Source organism: Cygnus olor, chromosome 2 (genome assembly GCF_009769625.2).
Source record: "Cygnus olor isolate bCygOlo1 chromosome 2, bCygOlo1.pri.v2, whole genome shotgun sequence".
NCBI classification, from domain to species: Eukaryota; Metazoa; Chordata; class Aves; order Anseriformes; family Anatidae; genus Cygnus; species Cygnus olor.
Genome location: NC_049170.1, coordinates 109,553,257 through 109,577,709, shown reverse-complemented (window position 1 = coordinate 109,577,709; position 24,453 = coordinate 109,553,257). Strand labels below are relative to the sequence as shown.

Here is a 24,453-nt window from a genome sequence, read left to right as displayed (position 1 = left end):
CAGTTCTGCAAGTTTTTGAGTTACCTGTCTTCTGCATTGGTGAATACAGTATGCTTTCCAGATTCTATCCTGTTCTACCATTTTTCTTGTGATGCTATTCTACATTTTTAGCAAGTTGCAATTTGTGAAACCTACACATTACAGCATCAGAAACATTGGCACGCTGCTTACTGGAATCCACAGCCACCGTCTGGACACCTGGGATCCCTATACAATGCAACAGCAAGAACAACGAGAACCCTGTAACAAGGATGAAATCCAAAATACCTTCTGGACTAGATCACTCAGAGAAAACAGGATTCGCAACCCAGATGTGAAACACTTAAAGATTATCCATCAATAAGGTAACTAACAGCAGTGACAAAGCCACCTTCTGGCTTTATTTTGTAAGGGAGAGAGGGTCTAGATGGCTAATTCATGTCTGTGAATTTATATAATTTTCCTTTGAGTAACTTGCATAGGTAAGAAATACATTTGAATGACTTTCACTAAGTTCCTAGAGGTTTCTGTAGGGCTTTTAATGTAAAACCTAGTAGTCAATCTGTGCATTTGAAATTACATCTTCATAACACATTTAAAAAGTTACAGCAGATATTATTCTGGAAAGTTACAAGGCTGTATTTTCCCCTTGTCCTTCTTTTTCACATGGATGCAGTTCTATGGCAATCAAGGGAGCTCCACTGGCATAAACTTGATGTTACTCAGTAGAAAAAGAGGCCCATAAAGTTCTAAGTTAATGACTTCATAAAGCACATTACTCTGAAAGTTCCTATTGCACTTGAGGATTTTACTGCTGCATTATCACTTTCTCTTCTACTCAGACTGAAGCTCAAATTAAAAAGAAATAAAAAAAAATAAACAACTAAAACTTCTAAAGTGGACCTCAGTCCTAGAAATATTTGAAATATTTATCTAGCTTTATGTCCACTAAAGTAACTCTATGAATTTCAAATGAGTATCTGCATGACCTAGACCTTAAAAAACAGTTGACTCTAGGCCTTCCTTAGAAGTCTAAAGAACTACTATTCTTTCACCAGTTAGGTAATTTAAGATTTACTCTTGCAAATATTTTGTAAAAAAAGTATTCAAGCCATTTCAATAAAATCCCTGAGACAATTATTTGTCTTGGATTGTAACACTACATTAACATGTTAATTATCCATTAAGCAGAAATGACAATGTTTGATTTTACAGTAAAACTTACCTGTTACTCCTTTTAACAGATTTGTTCTCCCATGGTGGATCGATCACTATTACATCATATTTTTTCTTGTCTGAGAAGTAAAATCACAAAAAATTAAATCAAAGAAACCAGTAAATTAGTTTTAAAATAACCATACTAGTTAAAAAATGATAAAGGTTTAGCTACCAACATACCAACAACTCTAGGCAACAAAGATACAAACTTTTTTTTGTTTCATTATTTGGAAAAAAAAGAAGTTTGGACTTCTAGCATGCTTGTTCGACTTCAGAAAACCATATACTTCTAAGAGTTTTAGGCTGAGGAAAGAAAGTTTGTGTGAGTTGTGCTAGATTCCTCCAAGAATTGCTGAACGTCTTGGGGAATTTCACGTAAAAGATCACGTTTCTTCAAGCTGAACATCCCCAGCTCTCCCCATAGGAGAGGAGCTCATCTCATAGACGAGGTAGAGGTACCCCTGCCATTGGCAGGGGGGCTGGAACTAGGTGATCTTTAAGGTCCCTTCCAACCCAAACCATGATTCATCACAGTTATTCCCAATTTAATGCATTTGCATGACTTCTAGACCCACTATGGCTTAGAATACACTCACCACCTGCGGCATTCTGAGTTTCATGTAAAATGCCATGACTGAGATTTTCAAAGGAGCCTCCTGGAGACTAACTAATAAGCTCCCCATAACACAGGCCCCTCACTCCATTCAAGATTCCTGTGAAAACCCCCACCTACCTGCACAAAGTTAAAAACACAACTTTGAAAGCCTGTATATTAAGAAAACAGTTCACTGAATCCTTAGTTATCTTGACAATAACCTGCCTTCTCAGGCAGGAGAAAAGTGATACATTCTAATGACTAAAGATACTTACATTTCAGCAAGGGCTGTAAACGTGAAATATCAGATAAAAGGAAACTGCTTTTTGGTGGCACCAAGTACTTCTGCCCCATTAACACAATTATCTTTGCACGGTTTGAGTTGTTCTCTGTAACACATGAAAGCAGGTCCTGCTCTGGAATGGAAGTTTCATTGTCTAGCACATGCACAGCTCGATGGTCACTGTCATTTACAGCTGGAAACTGCTTTGCCATTTCACATAATTCAGCCAATCCACAGCCAATGTGCCCAGGAACAATGTTCTTTCCGCAACTGAGTTCTGTAGTAGCATGGTGAAGAAAACCACTTTTGAGTCCTTCTTGGACTAAATGCAAAGTGCCTTCCCAAATGAGCTTCCTGACCTGTATGGTCATAAAGAAAAAAAATAAATCTTTTGAGTATCTGCATGGTATGATCAGGGAACGAAATAGAAATCAAAACATTTTCAATTTGCAAAATGGGAGAAGAATTCTTGCCAAAAACTTAGATCATTGACTGAAAAGCTATGTGTGCATGCTAATGAGGGCATGCTAACTTCTGTTTTTTGATTGTTTGTTTTGGTAAAATGGCAATAGTTGGAAGCTTGAAGAAAGATACCGAGACTGATGAATAAAACATTTTACAGACAGAGGTGGAATACTATTGTTCTAAACAAACACGAATGCATAAGTGAAAGTTCTAATCTAATTTCACGCTACTGTCCACAAACATAACTTTCACTGAAATGTATACTTGGCTCTAAAACCAGTATTTTCCAGGTTTTAATTCACTTTGAAAAGCTTAGATGTCTGATTACCAACTTAGATGTCTTATTATAGAGACAAAGTATGTCTTCGAGTTTAGGCTTTGAACAAAAGACAAATAAGACAATAAGACAAAAACCTATTCTCTTGATTCGTTCCCTTATTCCTATTGTTAAAGAGCTTTATCTTAACTTGAAGGTTTACACTCATAAACCTATGTTTGATGTTGAACTTCAAAATTCTCTCATTTAAGGCAATTCTTCACATCCACAGCTTACTCACAGCAATACTTACAGGACCTCTGCACCATAACATAACAAACTGCACATTTACTACAAAATCAATTTCAAGTAAAAAAAAAAAATAGTTTTTTAAATATAGTTTAGGAAGAACAGAATTAAACAAAAAGCCCAATATGACTACTACATTCAATAAAGAAAAGCAAACAAGCGTAGGTCCCGGTTTAGATTCACATCACTACTTAGGAAAGCCTAAGTAAACTTAATCTGTGGATAATGTTTTATGTATTCAAGATTTACTATGATGTTTGAGTACTAGTAGTTTCACCAGTGCATCACTGACACAAGCCTAAATAGAGGCTTGAATTCCAATTCATTCTCGATGCTTTACTATGGTTATGGTAACGCAAAATGTTTGAGAAAATAATTCTTTTCTCATCAGCGGAAACAAGACACCTTGGAGCACTTCTGGTCAGAGAAGCTTCAAATAACTTCGGCAGTGTCCTGATACGTTAAAAATGAGTCAATCTTCAGCACAGGTTATGCTGCTTATTTCAAATCAGTTACTCCCTGTTCAACTAATATTCAACTCACCAGTGCATAAAGTTCAGTAACCCATAAACAAAAATATTGTGTGAATACAGCTTCCAGCTCTTTGAAATTTCTGAGCTACGGTTTGATGTCTAGTTTGTTTTCACATATATTTACCCAGCAGATATTTTCAGTATGCACTTAATTTATTTAGGGACTGGAGAGATGACCTTTCTATTAATGGAACAAGCTATAAAAATAGAAGTTATTTGCAACAATGTCTTGCACTCCATACATAGCCCAAAACCAAGTATCACATACTTGCAAAATATACTTTAGTTCAAACTTACCTTTGTATGATATTCTAAGGCATCCAGTTCACCTTGGTTGAATACACATTTCCTTTTACGTTTCTGCAGAATGAGCAATGAAAAAAAAAAAACATATTACTTCATAATGAAAAAATAAATAAATAATCAAACATACATGAATAACAAATCAACTCTTTTAAACTGGAAGAAGCTTTCCATCTTTCTCCTATCACAAGTATAAATCCAGTAAGCAAAAATAACATCTTAAATACCTAGCCTGCTGCAGGCATTCTCATGACAGAAAGGCTTAATGAAGCTGTTGAATTATTTGTGGCATTGGGATCTAACAGTATCTAGTGCGTGCCACAGCTCACCTTCAGGCCTCCTTTGGGCTCACACTAGAAGATATTTGTTCAGCTGCCAAGTGCAGTTTACCAGATCATTGAACAGGTCTTCACAGTTTTGTTTGTTGGTTTAGACTTGTGACACTTTGGGGCTTTTTTGGTCCACAAAGAACAGTACTGAACAATCTACATATTGAAAGTAAATTCGTACTGTCTTTCCCACCTTGTTAATCTGGACAATCATGACAGCTACCACGGTTTAGCTCAAGTCCATGATCACAACAAACATCAGAAGATTTCATGAGCAATTGACAGCTTTTGAGTCAGAAGATGCACATTACTGACACAAGGAACCCAAGAATACCCTTATGAGCGCTTAAGTTTTCCATGCGCCTTGAAATCTATTGTGGAAAAGCTCTTGCTCTCCTGTGTAACTTCAGGAAACAGAAATTTGCAAGACAATGTTAACGTGGGTTAGTTACCTGGGGACTAGCGTAGGTTACTGTATTAAGGAGAACATACCTTCCTAATGCCAGCAACAGAATCTTCACCACCACTCTTGGTTCCTTCCCGGTGTTCCTCTGCACTGCTGCTGGCCTTTATTTCAGTGAGACTCACCTCTGGATCTCCCTGCAACAGCTGCTGCTCAGGAGCTGCAGCTATATGGGGCTTAGAAATGTCAAAGAATTCTTCCCGAAACACGTATCTTGTTTTCGCTGTTTTACCTTCTGTTTCTTCTACAGTGTCTCCAAGACCAGGACCATCTCTTGAGGAGGTGGCAGGAAACGTAGAAGTAGCATGATTTTCAGAAGAAGTGACAGAAGTACGCAGGGTGACACCACCAGGGTATGGAAGGGAGTCACAGATCTCATAGCCACACTGGTTGATGAAAGACAGATGATCCAGGAGCCATCCTGCCCTCAGACGATGTACCACAGACATCACTGATCCCCTCTTCAGGGAGAAAAATCAACTTCCTGAAACCGTAGCAAATAATCACACACAATTCCTGGTGAAAATTCTTTCTGTGGAAATATATTTTTTTTAATTTATTTTTAAAGAATTCACTTTTCAGAATTATTATTGTTTAATAGAGTAACACCTATCTCGTGATAGACATTTCCATGTGCCCAAAAGACAATCTGTAGAAATTTCTTCCGATTTCCCTGTTAAAGCCTGTCTGCTCCTTAGTGCACTCTTTTAGTTTATTATATAATCTTCTATAAATTCATGTGGTGTAGAATTATTTAAGATCCTTCTTTTCACAAGTTAGAAAACAGCATTTTATCGTATAAAGTTAACGCTTTATACCGCAGCACTCAGTCATAAAAACACAAGTATGTTTTACACACTTGAAGAAAACCATCGCATTTTAATGTATGGTTAAAAAAAAAAAAAATAATATATGGTTAAAAGCACAAGTACGTTTTACGTACTCTTGAAGAAAACCATCATATTTTAATGTATCTCTAGACCCTATACAAGTTTTCAGACGGAAAATTAGTTGATCAATATGACTTTTATGAAGTAAATGGAGATGCGAGAGCCTTACGGCCTTTTGATAACGTTTGACTTTTCGTAGTCTGTACTATTACTTTAAAAAAGTAGCTTTTTTTTGTTTGTTTTTTTCCTTTCTGACTCTTATGTAAAACAGGTTGGGTTTTAATGCTTTGTTTTTTGTTTTTTTTTTCAAACAGCCGGCAATTGGAGGACACATGTCCCTTCTCCTAACCCCAAGCAGGAGGGGATCACTCGCCCAGCGGCTCTCGCTGGGACCCCGGCATCGCCCCCCCGGCCCCGGACGAGGCGAGGCCCCGTGCACAGCCCCGCGGCGGGCACACAGGGTCCGCGGCCCCCGCCGTACGGCACCCGTCGCGGAGCGGGAAAGCGCCGCGCCCCGCCGCCTCGCTCACCCTGCGCGCCGCCATCTTGTTGTACGGCGGCAGCGGCGCCGGGCGGAACGGCTGCGAGCTTCGGCCTGCCTTTTCCCGTGTGACGTCACGCGGCGGGCGGATTTGAAACGGGGAAGAAGGAGCCGGCGCCGTTAGCGGTAACGGGCGGGCGGGCGGCGGCTGGCCCCGGGCCCTGCCCTGGGGGGTGGAATACGGGAATGGGGGCCGGAATACGGGAATGGGGGCCGCCATTTTCTTCGGTGGTAACGCGGCCGGGCTGGGTCTTGGGCCGGAGTCAGCCGTTGGCCGGGCTCGCTCGGTGTGAGGGGGGGAGGATGAGGCGGCCGCCCCCGGGAGACGAGGCGGCGGGGGGCTGCGCTGTGAGGAGGGCTCCGGCTAAGCGTTTATGCCCTGGGTTTGTGGCTTGTGGTTTATTGCATGCTCACGATCTTTTCTGGTAATATCTGAAGGGGGTTGGTAGTTTGTAGTTGTAGTTTGAGCCCCCCCTATAAATAATATACGCCCTCTAGAGAGGGTAGAAGGTAACGCTTTTCACTAACTTATTTTCTATACAGTTATTTTCTATCTAATAGCACTGTGGAGACAGTTCAGTGCTTCCAGATTTACTTTTATCAGTCTTGCATGTGTAGCCTGAAGGTCTGTAATATTACATGGCCTTTCCAGTTACCGCACTCTCTGACAGATCATTTGCAAGACTGCTAAGCAGGCTCAGAGGTAGCGGCTGAGGAAGTGACTGATGGATGCAGTGCTAGGAGCAATAGCCACGCTGCTGTGGCTTTCCTTCTAGCTGACTGCAACAAGAAACTCGTTCAGCTGTTCTGCTTTTGGAGCTTGCAGTTAAAAATGACCAGATATAAATAAAGGCAAAATAGCGGGTTTGGAACAAGCACAGGCTTTCATTGCTAAAATAATTAATATAAGAGTCTGTGGCTGCCACTACATAATTTTTGATTCAGATGTGCATTGCTGCTTTTATTTCTTTAATTGTATTTTAAAAAGAACCTAATGTGTCTAGAAACGGTTTTCCTGTTGCATGTTTGTTGGTCCAATGTATGGTTCCACTTGCATATTCTGACCCCTTAAAAAGTCATTGCGGTGTTTTCAAAAACACAAGTATTCTCAGAGCCAAGACTCTCCACAACTGACAGATTGTGATTTACAGCTCATTCACAATGAGACGAAGCTCGAGTACTGCGGGGAGTAGTAGTCGGCAATCTACAATGGTACTGCGAGTGCAGGACAACAACAAGATGGGTCTTCAAACACCTCAGATGTAAGTGTTGTTGATCGTGTTGCTAAGAACGTGTACGTGAAGCCTAAGTCCCTGAAGATTTGCTGTTGTTTGAGAGTGTGAGTAGACACTGGAAAAGAGGGAAGCAGGGAGAAGAAAGCTCCCTGCAGCCAAGGATATCTGCAGAAGTACTCCGGTTGTGCAAAAAAAAAACTCTCTTGCTTAATTCCAAACATATGTCTCCTACTGCTGGAGTGAATATGAGTTTAAAACTCTATAGTTCTGAAAAACACTTTTCTTGGATTTTTTTTTATTTGGTTGGTGTTTTGCTTTCTTTGTTTTAAAGATCTATAGGCGTCAGAGCTGGTGGCATATATGTGCATATGCGGTATGGTCAGCATATAACTTGAGATCTAAAACTTTGATCTACTTGTATGCCTGTGGCACATTTCATGTTGTAATGCTTTTCCTTGTTTATTTGTTAGAAGGTAGCTGGGTATATGGTATGTATAAAATCTATACTTATAAAACTTATTGCAAAAGTAGCTTTAATAATGGACAAATAATGCATTAAAATCAGTTGACGTTTCTAAGACACTGCTATACTGAGTGTCCTTAGACTTAAATGAATGTACTTATGGTTTTATGTGAGCAAAAGATGAAATGGTAGAAATAGTCACTTTGATCCTTCTCCTTATCCCTCAGGAAGGACAGAGGAACGTTTGGGAAGCTGAGCATGAGCAAACCGATGTCTGGAACTTCGGAAAGAAAAGTCAGCTTTTTTGGGAAGAGGTATTGACAGCTTTAGTTCTTTGTGCTGTAAATTAAAACAATAACAATCCCACAGCATCTTGCAATTTTTCTTCCTTGTCAGATATTCATTATAGGCAATAATGGATCTGAGGCCAACAGACCTTCCTGCACTCTGGTCACTAAATAACAATACTGTAGACGACGAACTGATTTGAAATCAATTCTTCCTCTTGGGATTTCAAGGGGATGAGTATGCGATCCAGAACTTTAGAGCTTCTCAAGACAGCCTGTTTAAGGAAGAACAATCCACCTCAAAGCAGCTTTGGGACATGTTTTTATTAGCAGATTTTGATCAGTCTTTCCTACAGTAGCATTCTGACTACCTAGCTTTATTTTGTCTCTTCAGTTCAGGAAAACAGACAATGTCTTTTGCAGAAAGATAATGCTAAGCCAGGATTAAATGAGGTACCAATCATGCAGAATAAGAATCATATCAACAGTATTCTGTCTTAGTTTCTTCTTCATTCTGAGAGACAAACCTTCCAAAATCCTATTGTCTTTCATCTTAGTTCATGGCTTTCTGTGTTTTGATGTCTACAGGTATCTCCTTTCATTGGATCCCACTGTTGCAGGGAACCTTTTAAATATTCCTTGAATATTTTAGTTTTTATTTTCAACCACCTATGTTGTTTGTTTCTTCACCTTTGGTTTATTTTTCTGCTTTGTAAAAAAACTTCTGTTTAATAAACTGAAGAAAATATTCATCTAGGAAGTAGTAATCCCTCTGTATGTGGGCATTGTGGCTTCCACGTTGACGTTTTGTCATCTTCTTAGTTAAATAGAAACCTTCAAGTATTCCTTTGCACAACAAATGTAAAAGAAACATTAAAAAAAAAAAATATTGTAAGGACTTACCCAAGAACTCTGTTTCTGTTTATTGTCTCAAGAAGTGTAAATATTTTTTTGTGTGTTCTTAGAACTAGTGGGGCTGGAGGTTCACGCAACAGTCAGTATGGCGTGTTTGGTACAGAAAAGATCAAGGATCCCAGGCCCCTTCATGACAAGGCATTCATCCAACAATGTATCAAACAGCTTTGTGAGGTAACTTTTTAAATTACTTTTAAAATTTGTTGTAAGGCATAAAAAAAAACCTAAAAAATATTTATTTTTAATGGTTTTGACTTTAGATTTTACTTTTGACTAATATGTTACTTTATATATCTTTTTCTCAGTTTCTTGTTGACAATGGTTACGCCCATAATGTCTCCATGAAATCCCTACAGTCTCCATCCGTAAAGGACTTCTTAAAAATCTTCACTTTTATCTATGGATTTCTCTGCCCTTCCTATGAACTGCCTGACTCAAAATTTGAAGAGGAAATTCCTAGAGTTTTTAAAGAGCTGGGGTAAGATTCTTATTGTTAGTCTGTTGTGCTAAACCGATGTGGTGGAGCTAGAAGTTAAACCCAAGGATTCTGAACTAAAGCTGGCAAGAATGGATAGGCTGCTTCAGTCAGATTCAACTCTGAAACTACAATGTTGTGATTATTTTGCTTCGTTTTTTGTTTACCTCTAAGATTACTCACTGGTTCCAAGATCGTACATTTTCTATTTGAAATTCCAAAACTATAGACTCTTGGAAGCTTGGGAAGCTTGCTTTGTAAAGTAAAATGTAATTCATTATCTGTATTTGTATTGGATTTTGAAAGACTACTTTCTTGAATGAAAACTGCAGGTTTTGTCTTAATCTGGTAGTTTATAACAGACTGTTCAAACGTTCTGATCAAATCCAAGCACTAAAAACAATTTCAGATTGTTGGTTCCTGTTAATTTAGTTAAGAATCATTTTTTTCCTTTAATTTATATCATTGTGCATTTCAAGCAGGAGGCAGAATTAATAAAAATGCTGCTGAGGTTAAAACACCACGGAGTAGCTGGGTATTTTATTTCTAGTCTGATTTGATACAGTAAGTGTTTGGTATCATGAATGCACCAACACTTTCCAAGAAGGAAAATCCACTGCCCATAGTTAATATTTAATTTTCAGTCTCAGAAAAGTCAGCTGCTTTCTGCTTCTGTAGACTTGAGTCCATGGTGTGCCTGTGTTCTGATGGTGTGCCAGGGTTCCGTAGGCGTATACATGTCTGTTTTGCTTACTTCTCAGTATTTTAATAAAGTTTTGTTTTAATCTGTAACGTATGAAATTGCTGCCCTAGCTGAAACATGGAAAAGGAAATACTCTCAAGAGGCCTTATTCTGCTGCACCAAGAGTGTAATCCCCGATAAAAAGTTATTTTGAGAACTCAGTTTAAGAAGTCTTTTGAGAGCTAGAAAGTTAATGTAAATAATTCATTTTTAAGAAGTCCTCAAGCTGAGTGGTTCATGAGTACTTATTTGGAACTGTCATTATTTCAGTGGCTTCTTGTCCTATGTTCTTAGGATAACTTGGTGCAACTGTCAGTTTAAAGATGGAATAACATCTGCACTTCTGTTCATTGATTTGTAGAAGACTTTGAGAGCATGTCTGTTGTTAGTAGTATAGCTTTTGTGTGTCCCATATTTATGGGTAATATTAATACTTTGATATTAAGCTGTTCTGAAATTCTTTTCTGTTATTGCGTGGCCGTAAGCTCATTGTCAGGTGCTCTTCTGTTTTCAAAGTGCATTTGATCCAGGAGGTAAGGATCTTGCCTTATAAGAATAGGACTCCTGCATCTCAGTTGCTGTTCTCATGTGCTAGGAACTCCAGGCTTGAACATCCAGCGGACTAAGCATCCACCGAACTGTTATTCCCTCTTCTGTGTTTGTTGTCTTCCCTTTGAGGTCTTTTGTCTCATCATGAATCACCTTATGCTCACAGGGCACCCACTCTTCTTCCCTAGTACTTGTTCCCTAGTACTGCAGTGAGCTTCTCTCCTCCCGTAGTTCTTTCAGAAGGAGAAAGACAATCTGGTTTAAGGGCACTTGCTACCAAGACCCAAGGCAACATAGTAAACTGAATAGGAAAGGACTAAGGAGCTAATAGTGCATGCTTTTTTGCATGAAGCCTTGATTGTTCCTAGTCTCTGCCTATGAAAAAAAAATCATTCAATTACAGAATGAGAAACCCATGATAATGGAATAACATGCTGTGGTGTAAGACTGCTGCTCGTCTCCTCTTGGTGTACAGTATAAAGTACAGTTGAGTTTGTTCTTCCTTGTGTGGCTTGATCTAAATGTAGAAACATGCTGGTTTTAGTTACTTGTTTTCCACAACTATTTAAAATGTTGGGTTTTTCCCTTACAGGTACCCTTTTGCTTTGTCAAAGAGCTCCATGTACACAGTGGGAGCTCCACACACGTGGCCTCAGATCGTGACAGCTTTGGTTTGGTTAATCGACTGTGTCAAGGTAGCATCTGAGTTCTTAAGCAAAATATTTCCACTTTTCAGGCTGGAATGTTGGTTTCCATACTGACGTCTTAAGTGTTCTAAAAAATTTTCTTTTTTATATATGTGAAGAAAAAACATAGGTATTCTTATTTGCCATCCAGTCCTTACTTTTAGTAACTTAGAAACTGAGTTTTTAATATTATATTATGATTTTAAATTTTGTTTTTGTGACTTTGTACACCGGACAAATTTGTCTGAGGAAAAATGGCTTATTACATTTTTATATATTTAGGTATATATAAATGTGATAAGTTTATAAGTATAATCAAGCATCTTTTTTGCTGAACTTCATATGATAGTTGCCATCTTCTGTTAAATTTGAAGTCTAAGGATGGAATTTTCAATAGCAATTATTCCAGTGTCATGTGATTGTTTGTACAGAGTATGTTTTTTTGTATGCTTAAGTGGCAATTCACTGTTGCTTCTAGCTCAGGTCTGAACCAAGTCTGGAATCTGTTACAGAATTCCAACACCGCTAAATCGCATACACCTGAAAATCCCATCCATTATATGCTGAAAAGATACATTTAGCTTACCAAGGCAATTTGGCAGTGTTGATAGTCCAGTTAATGCCTTTTCACTGGTGCTTTCAGTTAACAAAACACAGGGCATATTACTCTGATGTGATTGGCAGCACACTTACACATTGCTTGCTGAAATCCTAAGCCGATGTTACTGTGACTTTTATGAATATAAACCTAATATGACAACTAATGGAGATATTCATAACTGTTCTTTGTATCTAAACATGTGCCTCTCAGTTGTATTCTGCCATGAGGGAAAATTCATCGTCATTTGATGATGGACAGAACTGGGGAGGAGAGACAGATGATGGAATTGTACATAACAAGGTACTATGAAAATGTAAATGGTTAGCAGAATTGTTCAACTGAATTTTGCCATATGCTGTAATACAACAATTCAAGTATGATAGAATAATCTGAACTGAACTGTATTTGTATATTCTGTTCTGTTTTATATTCGGAGCTCTCTAGGAAGTATAATAGCATTATATAAAAAGCCTGTTCAACTTGCTTCCTGAGCAGGCATCCTGGCCAGTCAAGAGTGGGTATTAAACTGAAACGTCTTATTCTCTGAGTTGCTATGAATCTGTTCTCCTGGAGAAAGGGAGTCATTATGCTGTTTGTTGTCTGAGTTGGGTCTCAGGTATATCTCTCTTTAGCACTTGAGTCTTCTGTGGATAACAGCGGTACAGTGTAAAGATAGTGACTTAATTGGAAATGTGGCTCGTGTTGATATCTGTTCAGTTTACCATTTAAAAATTGGTGGTAATGTTTAGCTAGAAAATAGGGCGGCGTTGTAACTCAGGCACTTCAAAATCCAGCAGCTTGCTTACTTTCTGTTTTTATCACATTTTACTGGTACTATTCAGTTTTAACTCTGTGTCAACTGAAGCTGAAGTTTTGGAAGAGGGTGTTATGATGTGCCAGAAGATTTAATTAAGAAAATGGAAAGGGGGGGGAGGGAGGTTGGAAATCAGAATTTGGGATTTTGAATCAAGGTTACAAACCTGACAGTCAACGAGTAAAAATGCTTTTAAACTGAATGTGTTTATGCACTCATACATTTGCACATAAAACATATATTAAAACAAAATTTACAGTACTGGTATAGTTGCTTCTGAAAGAAAGTCTCCAGCAAATTATTGTTGGGTAACCTTCCTGTAATTCTAGTAGTAATTCTCTAACATCTGCACATCTAAAGTATAATGCTCGTATTTACCTACAAGGTGTGTTAAACAGAACTACAGTTTCTATTATCTAGCTTCAGAGAATCATGCTCCAAGATAATGAATTACTTACTATTGTACCTACTACTCTTGTTAGGTATCCCAGAGAAATGTGTGAAGTGTTTCAAGAACTTTGCTAACAATGCAAATTCCAAATACCTAGATGTAATCTTATGATTTTATGATAAAAGGGAAAAAAAAAGTACTTTCCTACAGAAAGAAGTGCAGTCAACCATTGGAAGATATTTTTATCATCAACTGTTTAATTCCATTAGTCGAGTAGATTTAGACTACCTAGCTATTTTACAACCCTTTGAATCTTCATGAAAACTTTTTAAATTTTTCTCAGCTTTTCATGGACTATGTTGTGAAGTGTTATGAGCACTTCATGAAAGGGGGAGATACGTTTGAAGAATTGGATGCAGAAGTGCAGTCAAAATTAAGTAAGTTTTCGTGTTTTAATAAAGTATTTGATTTTGTTATTAGTTTTTCTCCTAACATGAGTTTTGCTTAGTTTCCAAGTAAAAATGATCTGATGTAAGGGAATGTGGAATTCCCAAGTACCTCAGTTGCACCGCCTTGGTTTTCTTTTCATGCATTGTTACCAGTGAAGATACACAGGATGTGTTCTGCTGTCAGATGTACATGTGTAACCCTGTTGTTTTCAATGGCTTTGTAATAGAAAAGCCATATGCTGTTCCTCAGATGCAAATTCCATCTGTGCAAATATTCTTGTTTCTATCTAAGTTTTTATTTAAATAAAGCCATAGGCTGCACATCTGATGAGAAAGGAAGTTCAGCTTCTTCTAAAAGCTCTGAAAACAACAGGAGTTCTAAACTGTTGCAAAGATTCCCATATGTGATTCATGTATCATACGTTACCAGATATTAGTAGGAAAAATTAATCATGTCATTTTTTGGCAAGGACTGAGGGAAGTAAAGGAAGTCTCAAGATGCAAGGAAGCACGTGGATGAGGAAGGTGTATACAAATAAGATTAACTTGTGAAGCTGGAACAGAGGAAACTTGTCTAACCACCACTGTCCTGTCGTGTGGGTTTTATGGGAGTTTGGAAACTGATGTCACAGAAGTGATTTGTGTCACATAAGAGCTAAACACTGTTTGGTTTGTTCTGTTGCCTATTTGTAGTAAAATCTTTTTTATAGTTTTTCTTAGTTTTCTCTTTAAAATAATTGTTCAGATAACAGATATTCACTGGGCTGAGGCTAAGACAATTACCCAGATATTCTGAATAGGTGGTGATATTCAGTGAGACTAATTTATAACCCCACTCTCTTCTCCCCATCCCCCCACAGAGGATTTATTTAATATAGATGAATTCCAGATAGAAGGTTTAGCAGCAGAAAACAAAAGACTTCATGAAGAAATCGCAAGACTAGAAAAAGAAAGGGAAAGCGAGCCGGTCAGTAAACTGTCTGTCCTTGTGTATGTGGGGGGCTTGAATTTTCAATTACTGAACCTTTTGTTGTTATTCTATAGGAAGAGTCTGGTGATACATTACAAATATGGAAAACTATTTTCAATGCTTTATAAGATTCCAGTTAGAATCTGTAATAACCAGGTCTATACTATTGTAGTAGAACACATTACTATTGTAGTAGAACACATCTACCATGGTGTCACTATTTGTTTGATATTATGCAGGTATTTTGGGGGTAATGAGATCTTGCATTGGCTGAAATATTAATAAAATACTTGAACCACTGTTTATCTGAATTTCAACGTTATCTTTGCCAAAAATGTTGGTATGAGAACTTTAGTGGATGGACGCACATGGTGCTTTAGTGGTAGCAATCAATAAAAATATTTTTTTAGGGGAAATACTTTGTTAGAAAAAGCAGCTTCTGGTATTAATGTCATGAGACTAAAAATAGTTTACTAGCTGTGCAGCTGACGAACTGAGACTCCTGTCTGCTGTGCAAAATTTACATGTTGTATTCCTACTTTCCTTGCCCTTTTGTTTCATCTGCCTTTTGTGTATTATAATACCTAAGTTGTGAATTTCCTGCAGTAAAAACTTTCTTTATGCAACATTCTTAGCGCCTAATGCAATTTTTAGTGCCTAATGCAAATCAAAGCCTTAAATGCTGAAATAAAAGATTTAAGGTACAAGCCATCTTTTCAGCCTCTCTTGCTGTTATTCTAAAGACTCTAACTTGAGTCAGCTGTCACAAATTAAATAATAATAATAAGTTCTTCAATTTTATATTTATACTATTGAAATTGATTGTAATTGTTCTACCATCTTGGCGGGAAAGTAAGATGATTATTTTAGGCTAATATTATACTGTTTGTTCTTTCCATCTATTTTTACTAGGATCGTTTAGTATCACTACGAAAGCTGAGATCATCTTTTCAAGCTGATGTTCAGAAATACCAGGCTTATCTGGCTAATCTGGAATCTCATACAAACATCCTTGATCAGAAAATGAAAGGTGTTAATGAGGAAGTTGAGGCAGCAGGTAAGTTGGCTTTGGTCATAAAGGATTAGTAAAGCTAGAAATAAGTTTAAAAAATAGTTTGTAATTCTCAGCTTTGGGAAAGAGTGTGATACTTATTTTGTGTATGCCAATGTTCTGCATAAACTTTACGAAATTAATTGTTAATTAAAGAAAATTTTGACTTATAGGTGTTTGCAAGCTAGAGAAATGAAATACAGGTAGTACTTACTCATAAAAATATAGAGAGATAAGGTTTAACTATATAGTCTGATATTTATACATTAATGTAAACAAATGGTTTATGAACTTAGAAATGGAAGTAGAAGCAATGAAGCAGGAGAATGCCCGGCTCCAGCACATCTTTGATAACCAAAAGTACTCAGTTGCGGATATAGAGAGAATAAATCATGAGAGAAATGAGTTACAGCAAACCATTAACAAGCTGACTAAGGAACTGGAAGCAGAAGAACATCAACTGTGGAATGAAGAGCTAAAATATGCTAGAAATAAAGAGGCGGTATGTAAAAACCCTGCCATAATGGGAGATAGCTATCAGTATTCATGATGTGAGCTTAAACCTGGGACTTGATCTATTGCTAACTTTGCTAAATGATTTTAGAACAGCATAGATGTATATTAACTGAAGAGCTTCGGTAACATTAGCCTGAAATAGATTCTGTTAAGACTTCACAAGGAATGCAAAACTAGTGCTTTGAATCAGTATCTCTGTGTGTGTTTAGGGACAGAGTGGCACCTTATGTGCAAATTCTAATAGAAGGACTTTAAGAGCTGGATTTATTCCATTTTACCCAAAATGAAGACAGGTGGCCCTGTAAGTGGCGAGATTTAAAAACTGCTGCTTCGCTACATAGAAAAATAAAATAAAATAAAACCCACATTTGTTCCAAATATCTTTTGCATTTGGCAGGGTTGTGCTTTCTCAAGCACTTGGTATTAAATTCCTCATATTTCACAACTGTGAAGCACACAAAACTGGAGAAAATACTTGTATTACTTGACATTTGATATAAATGGCAGAAACTCAGAACTTTGAGCATTTAATAAGCTATGTCCGTAGATATGCTGAAGTTAAAAGTATGTTAGGATGTGTGACTGGCATTTCCTGGCAAAACCAATGAGAGAAGGCATATCGACATGATGACTGATTGTTTTAGCAATTTGTATTGTTTCTAAGCACGTTTCTCCTTTCCTATCAACTAATCCTCAAAAAGTTGAAGCAGGAAAAATACAGAAGATAAGTAGGGAAAACCATAGGTGAAACCATACAGTCTTACCCAAACACACTGTAGAATCTTGTAGAATAAGCTCAGAAAGGATCCTAAAACAGCATTTACTTCAAAGAGAGCAAACTGCTGGATTGCTAATACATACAGCTCTTTTGTACTGTGGCATGACTTGCAATTCTATTTGTGCAGAACAACCGAGAAACCTGTTTAAAATACCATACAAATACTTTTTGCAAAGCTTTTCACTTGTTTTTCTTCTATGATTTTTGCCCTTTTCACTTCTGAACAGATCGAAACACAGCTGGCAGAGTATCATAAACTGGCTCGAAAGCTGAAATTGATTCCAATAAGTGCTGAGAATTCCAAAGGCCATGACTTTGAGATTCACTTTAATCCTGAGGCAGGACCAAATTGCCTAGTCAAATACAGAACTCAGATTAAGGTAAGTAGAGTCAACACAGAATGCCTCTGTTACCACTCACAAGGAAATGCTAGTGTTTATCTCGAAATGTTAGGAAAGTCTCTTTTAAAACTCCCCATGAAATTTCAGTGAAAAGCTTCTGGGATGAATTGTCATAGCTACATAGAATATATGGAAGAAAATTTAGTATTGGAGGGTACAGCAGCCTAAGTTTAAAAAAAAAAAAAAAATGGAGAAAGAAAAAACTTAGTTTAAACTAACAAATTGCATTAGCTAGGTTTTCCTGTGTGTGTATTACAGGCTCCCCTTATGGAGATCATAAACCAGACTGAAGAAGAAATTAGGAAAGCTACTCAACGGAAAATGAGTTTGGAGGATACTTTGGAACAGGTATATTCTAGTTAATGAAAATTAGTACTAAGATACCACAATGTTGTCTGTTAGTCCCATTTGACTTCTTGCATGTGTGAACTGTGTTTTTTGGGAACCTGTGAGAAGACTGCTTTAATTATGTTACTTATTTTTTGTTATTAAAAGCTTTTGTGAGAATTAGGTTGAAATAGTACGTATTCTCTACACTGAAGGTAACGCAGCTACACGTATTTGATCATAAAAATTGGAAAGAGTTGTTTTTAGTAAGTTGTCAATTCCATTCTGTTGTGTGGCTTATCACTGGCATGTTGTAAGTAGGAAGATTTTCAGCAATGCTGGATTCAGGATGAATTGGAAGGAGGAGAATTTCTAGTCATATAGCATGCTGCCGTTTGCACTGCCACATGGAGAACTTAAAGCACCAATTGTCTGAAAACACCAAACAAACCAAACAAAACCCCCTGCTACTAGCACAAAAATTAGATCATTAAATATTTGCTAAACTTTGTATAGGGACTTCCAAAAACCTTTGCTTATATTCAAGATTATGGGTCACTGTTTCAGAACATATAAAGCCCCCCCCTTTTTTTTTCCTGAGAGTCAGTATGGTTTTGTTGAAATCAACCTTAAGGTTGATTTCATTGAAAGTATATTAGTATTTTTCTAAATCATAAATAACTGACATTGAAAGCTTGCAGCTATATATTCAAAACCTACTCTTCTAGAAGAACCTTCATTTCTAGCCCAACATATTTTTACATGTAATGCAAATAACTTTTATTAGCATTGTATGCACCAAAGATAGTATGTTTATTTTTTCATCCCCCTCTCCCTGTGAAATGAGGATTCTGTGGCAAAAGGTGTGATTGTATAGATACCAAATGTCACTTACAATTCTTTGCATTAGCACTTGGGGGGTGGGTTTGACCCTTGGCAGTAGCCAAGTTATACAAGTGTTGCTGAGCAATATCAAAAACATTGGTGTGTTACTGATGCCACTTTAGCCATTTATCCAAAACAGAACACCATACAGCCTGCTATCAAGAAAGTTAACTCCATTTTGGCCAGACCTAGTTTAACACAGTGTTTCAGGGCTAATGTGTTGTCTGCGATGGCATGGAGTTATACATAGGAATTCTTTTTACTTTATATTTTCTTAGTCACATTTTCATTCTAGGTGAATGCAATGGTAGTGGAGAAGAAAAGCAGCGTGAAAACACTGAAAGAAGAAGCAGAAAAGCTGGATGATCTTTACCATCAGAAGCTAAAAGTAAAACTTTTCTGTATATCGATGGCAATTTATCATTAATGATATCCTTATCCTTAATCCTTGTATTTATATGTAAGATTTTGTTTTGCTTTTCTATTAGTTTTGAACCTATGCCCACACATCTTGCAGATGATAGTGTTCTCTTATTCTTTTCAGAACTACTCGAGTATTATCTTAAGAGTTAGTTTCCACTTTCTCCTAAGATCCTGGCGTCATACTTTGGCAGAGCCAAAATAAATCATAAGCTACTACAACCAGTAATAAAAGCAGCCATGTCCATCTCTTCAAGATGTCGCAAAACTTGCTTTAAACACATTTTACAGTTAATAGGATCTACCTTGTTTATGATTTGTATATAGTAAATAAACTTACAGTTTGTAGTAAACCTGTTACCACATTAAATATTGAGGACAACATACATTTAGTGTTCTTTTAGCCAAATATTTAATGATATAAAATTGTTTGGTTTTTTTTGTATTTGTTCTTCCCCCCAGCAGTTACACTGCTTAGGTGGGTGGAAGCAATTGGTTTAGTTTATAGCTTTCAAAAATTCCTGAAATTTAGCTTCTGATCCGTGTCGCTACGTGCACCTTTCTTTTAAGACAAACTCATAAAATACTCAATAACATCTGGATGGTTATAATAGAACATAGTCATGTAATTTATCTTGTAACTTTTAATATACTATTCATAAGACTTCAGTATTAGTGTTTTTGAAGTATTATGTTTCAGTAACTTACCAGAATTAAATGTTTTAATGATGGGGGAATTGGGTTTGGTTTTGTGCATTTGTTTGATTACTTACATTTCCTACATTCCTTTCAGAGGCAAAAGGGAAAAGTCTTTTTGTAGTCAAAACCTAAAAACAGTTGCTTGTAAGTTCTATTTCTAAGCTATTTAGAGAAAAAATACATATAATATCTTTTTGAAATGATTTCTGAAGGGAAGACAGCAGCAACAGACACGTTGAAATTTTGTTAGAAAAATAAGGGGAAGGTTAAGTTGGCTTTGAATGGCAGAAGATACAGAAAATACCTGAAACATTCGGGGTGAGAGGGAGTTGTTCTTGGGTTGTGTTTTTTGGTCTGTGATTGATTTTGTTTGTTTTTTGAGTTCTGGGTGTGAAGTTCCATGTGTCATGAATTCCTAATTCAAGTATCAGGATGAATAATATACAGTGGAAAGAAATCCTAATTTTTCCTAAAATGTGATTTCTTTTTCCTTTCTTAATATTTACAGGAGGCAGAAGAAGAGGAGCGAAAATGTGCAAATGAGCTGGAATTGTTAGAGAAGCATAAACAACTACTTGAAAGTGGTGTCAATGAAGGTCTCAGTGAAGCCACAAATGAACTGCATGATATTCAGCGACAGTAAGGCCCATGACTTCTAGTTGTTTGTGTAGATTATGTGGGGGAGTAGATAAAGACATTCTCTTGAGTCCTAATGTAAAATATTCTTTGAGTGGATATCCATCTTGATATATTAGTTTCACAAATTCACAGTTGAAATACATTTCTTCTTGACACTTATTTTTGCAAGCATATTTGTCTGTTGTATCAGCACTCCTGTTTTCCATGTACTTCTTCCATATGATGCAGCCAGGTTCTTTTCACTTGGTGCCCAGTGACAAGACAAGAGGCAATGGGCACAAACTGAAACACAAGTCTCCCTCTGAACATCAGGCAGCACTTCTGTGCTGTGTGGGTGGCAGAGCACTGGCACAGGCTGCCCAGAGAGGTTGTGGAGTCCTTGGACATCTTGAAAAGATGCCTGGATGTGGTCCTGGGCAACCTGCTCTGTTTGGCCCTGCTTGAGCAGGGGGGTTGAACAAGATGACCTCCAGAGGTCCCTTCCAACCTCTGTGACTCATGTGGTTGTAGTAAATATATTCGTTTGTTTACCAATATATGTGACAACCATATTTTACAGTCTGTAAAGACTATTCTGGCTCTGTGATGCTCTAAGGTACTTTTGTTTCTTACTAGTTAGCACAATGTTGTCCTTTTTCGCCTAGGTTGCATGTTAATAAATCTAGCCTGACTTAAGTTAATATTAAAGTTAATATTAATAGGGAAAATTATGACTAAACATGACAACATATCTACCGTGGTAAAGAATTTGTTGTAGATGTCAGGAACTTTAGAATTACAGTCACGATTTTCTGAATGTCTTTACTTTTTAGATATCAAATCGTTATGCAAACAACAACAGAAGAGAGCAGGAAAGCAGGCGATAATTTGAATCGTCTTTTAGAAGTGATTGCTACTCATGTAGTATCTATAGAGGTAAGCTGCAGTTCAGTATTCAGAATTAAATCTTTCCAGAGATATCAGCAACTGCAATTGAACACATTACATTAGAGCTTGCTCCATCCAGTAAAGTATCAGTTAGTTATGCTGCACTGAGTCTAAGGTTTCTATGGTTAGTCATGAGTCTATGGTTAAATTTATTGACAAAATATTTGGTATAAGTAATCAGAATTGATCATTATATTTCACTAGTAACATCTTGTCAGGTTTAATCTGCATCTGCTCCATGTATTAGCGTTTAACTGAAATCACTTAACCCATGTAATGACTGCTCAGAATGCTTCAGCAGAACCAGCACAATAGAGACCACAATAGATCTAATAAACTTTCTGTAACTTTTCTAGAAATATCTTGATGAACAGAATGCGAAAATTGACAGAGACTATGAAGAATTCATGTCTGAAGATCTACTGTCAGTCTTGACTGGAATTCTAGACAGTTATAAAAAGAAGGCTGAAAGCGTGTAATTACTAAAAAGGTGAAGATGAAAATTTTGTGCTTCTGAAGCTGTTGTGGTGTCTCCTAAATGCAGGAAGCAACCATCCTTTTAGCAGCTAAATTGGTTTTAAGTTTAAGAAATGTTCATGAACCTCCTCTGCTTTATTAATATAAATATAATAAAGGATTAAAAGAAACATTTGCAATTAAAAAAAAAAAAGGTTTGCTTACACTTCCTCCTTATGATGTATTTATACAAAATTACAAATGTCTATAACAAGACAACTATGGAACAACTTAATTTCATTTTTTTTCCTGTATAAATAAATCATATGTGCTCTTCTAGTAATATTCAGTAAGGTGAGTACTGTCAGCCTGTTAAAAATAACCAGCTTCAGTGAACTTACAGATAAGACTGCAAGTGACAGCACAAATGCAGAGGATACTGACAAAAATAAAATAACCAGTGGCTTTTCTACACTTGGAAGATTGCTAACTGAGAAGAGTCATGCTTTCCTTTTCGGAGTATAGTTTGCGCATTTGCTGGTATAAGTATGTATAAGTATGTATTTAGTATGCACACATGATGGTGCACATCCTTCCTCAAGCCTTCAATTTACCGTCAAGACCAAATGTAAATGTCTTCCAGTCTCCTGTCTGTTCTGTTATCTATCAAATGCTCAGAGACCTCCCTTACATGTGTAAGGTTTTTGTTATTTTTCTTTTAGCAAAAGCCTCTCTGGAAAGATCAGTAGTAGTTATACGGTAGTCTTGTAAATCATCTAGAGAATGAAAGAATGAAAGTTCTGTCTCTGAGTGCTTGTAGCACCAGATGAAAACTTACTGTACTTCTTGAGTATGTGTGCTAGAGAGAGTTCTAAGCAGGGCAACGTGAATTCTGTCAATCTAGCTCATCAGTTGAAGATGTAACTAGTCTTGTATACATGAAAATGATCTAAAACGAGTCTGCATTCTGTTGCTACACTAGTAGGGCAGACCATACTTAATTTTTTTTTCTTCCTCAGGAAAGTAGCAGTAAAGTTGGCGTACGGGGAGCTCCAGTCCTATAAATACACTGAAGAAAATGTATCCCCATCTCTTGAGCATGTACTTCTTTCTTGTTCGATGCCATGTAGAAAGCAGAAGTAGTATCTGCTTGTCTACTATGTTATATACTTTTGTGTTCTTAAAAAAAAAAAAAAAAGTATTGGATAGTTTAATTTATGATGGTATTCCCTGTGGTATTGAAGTATTTGAGGTTTTTGAATACAGTTCAGTGATAAATCACTGATTCAAATCTACAACAAAAAATCTGCAATGTATTCAAAAGTTTCTGGTGGCTCATAGCTAAATAAAGTTGCTCCTTAATTCTCTAATTAGATAAAGTATTCATGTGAAACACAGATCCTTCAGATACCCATCAAAACTTAAGTTAGACCCTCTAAACGCAGACTGAAAGTTAAAAGCTGAATTGTGTTTAATTCTAGGCTTTTTTTTTGCATGAAATTCAGTCATCTTCATTAACATAGTATGTGAATTTTCTAGCTCTTGGTATTTTGTTTTAGATACTTTAATTATGGCAGTATTCAAATTTCAAGCTCTCTTTTGCTATATTCTGGAAGTTGAATTAGCTATAATGGCTTTCTGACAAGCAGGTAACAGTTCTGCTTTCTTCTGTTTTCCTCTTTTGTCTTACCTTTACAAACTCTTGCTTTTTTCGTCAAATCTCAGTTCTTTCTTTTTAGAAGCTTGTTTCTGTGAGCTTTCTAATATATTTATCTAAAACAATATTCTCCTAATTAAGCAAAACTGTTAGAAATACCGAACAATCATGTTCCTTTAAAGTGTTTCTTTAGGCATTGCACTCTTTCCTGGCTTCCTGTCTTTTCTCTGCTTCTGTAACTGGTTGTTCCTGTTTCTTAGTATCCGCAGCCTCTTTGCCATGGGGAGTAGTCAGCTGACTCAGTAAATGTAATTTCAAAGGCCAAAATGTAACCCAATGGTAATGGATTAAGGAATCAAGGTCAGAATGACCTTCGCTTCATGTACTTGCAAAGCTAATGTTCTGAAGTTAAATTAGTCCAAGTAATAAAGTCTGCACAGGTAGTGTTGGCAACATGTTTTCATTATTGGTCTGTATGTCAAACAAAATTGACTTTAGAATTAGCTCGGGATTTGACCTAGGTTCTGTAAAATACTATGGTGATTTTTGTGTCACGATACAATATAGTAGGCATCAGCCAATGTTAGTCTCGTACATCTTCACACTTTAAAATGCAAGGAACTTTTCAATGTTTCTTGAACATAAGGCCCCTGTGGGATATTTGAAGTCAGTTCCTTCAGTTATTTTTTAATTTGTATTCTGGGATGTGGCTTTCAGATTTATGCAACAGACACTAGAACATAATTACTGCTCTTGAGTTTGTTTTTAAATAGGAATGTGAAGTCTTAATCAAATGTACCACTGGCACCTGCATATTGCAATAGTATTAGTAGTTTGCAATTTTTTTAGCTTTTGTATGGATACAGTTCCCTCATTTACAGCTAATGTATCTTTTGTACAGCTTAATATGCCTTAAGTTTATGTATTTTCAAACCCAATAAAATTTCTTAAACATG

General features: G+C 36.9%; 2 protein-coding genes across 7 annotated transcripts in view; one reads left to right on the top strand and one right to left on the bottom strand.

The window, feature by feature from the left end:
• The window catches only part of METTL4 (methyltransferase like 4), a 15,576-nt gene extending 9,325 nt beyond the window's left edge, over positions 1-6,251 (bottom strand). For 2 of the 5 annotated variants that reach the window (XM_040550142.1, XM_040550145.1), the window contains exons 1-5: positions 6,154-6,251; positions 4,763-5,217; positions 3,936-3,998; positions 2,068-2,434; positions 1,205-1,274 (exon numbers count right to left, since the gene is read on the bottom strand). In XM_040550142.1, the coding sequence (XP_040406076.1) occupies positions 1,205-1,274; positions 2,068-2,434; positions 3,936-3,998; positions 4,763-5,182 (920 nt within the window). In that variant the 5' untranslated portion in view covers positions 5,183-5,217; positions 6,154-6,251. Of the gene's footprint in view, positions 1-1,204; positions 1,275-2,067; positions 2,435-3,935; positions 3,999-4,762; positions 5,266-5,342; positions 5,528-6,153 lie in introns of those variants that run through there. The other 3 variants (XM_040550141.1, XM_040550144.1, XM_040550143.1) reach the window with 2 other exon arrangements.
• On the top strand, positions 6,168-24,453 carry NDC80 (NDC80 kinetochore complex component). 2 transcript variants are annotated; one of them, XM_040550139.1, is made up of 17 exons: positions 6,168-6,290; positions 7,316-7,426; positions 8,090-8,176; positions 9,115-9,238; positions 9,370-9,542; positions 11,423-11,525; positions 12,328-12,417; positions 13,666-13,759; positions 14,632-14,738; positions 15,654-15,798; positions 16,089-16,294; positions 17,314-17,466; positions 17,746-17,835; positions 18,995-19,087; positions 20,327-20,457; positions 21,270-21,372; positions 21,741-24,453. In XM_040550139.1, exons 2-17 carry the CDS (start codon positions 7,326-7,328, stop codon positions 21,861-21,863), a joined length of 1,923 nt encoding a protein of 640 aa, XP_040406073.1. In that variant the 5' UTR covers positions 6,168-6,290; positions 7,316-7,325; the 3' UTR covers positions 21,864-24,453. The 2 variants fall into 2 exon arrangements, with proteins under 2 accessions (XP_040406073.1, XP_040406074.1); XM_040550140.1 differs by having other exon boundaries at positions 6,290-6,547.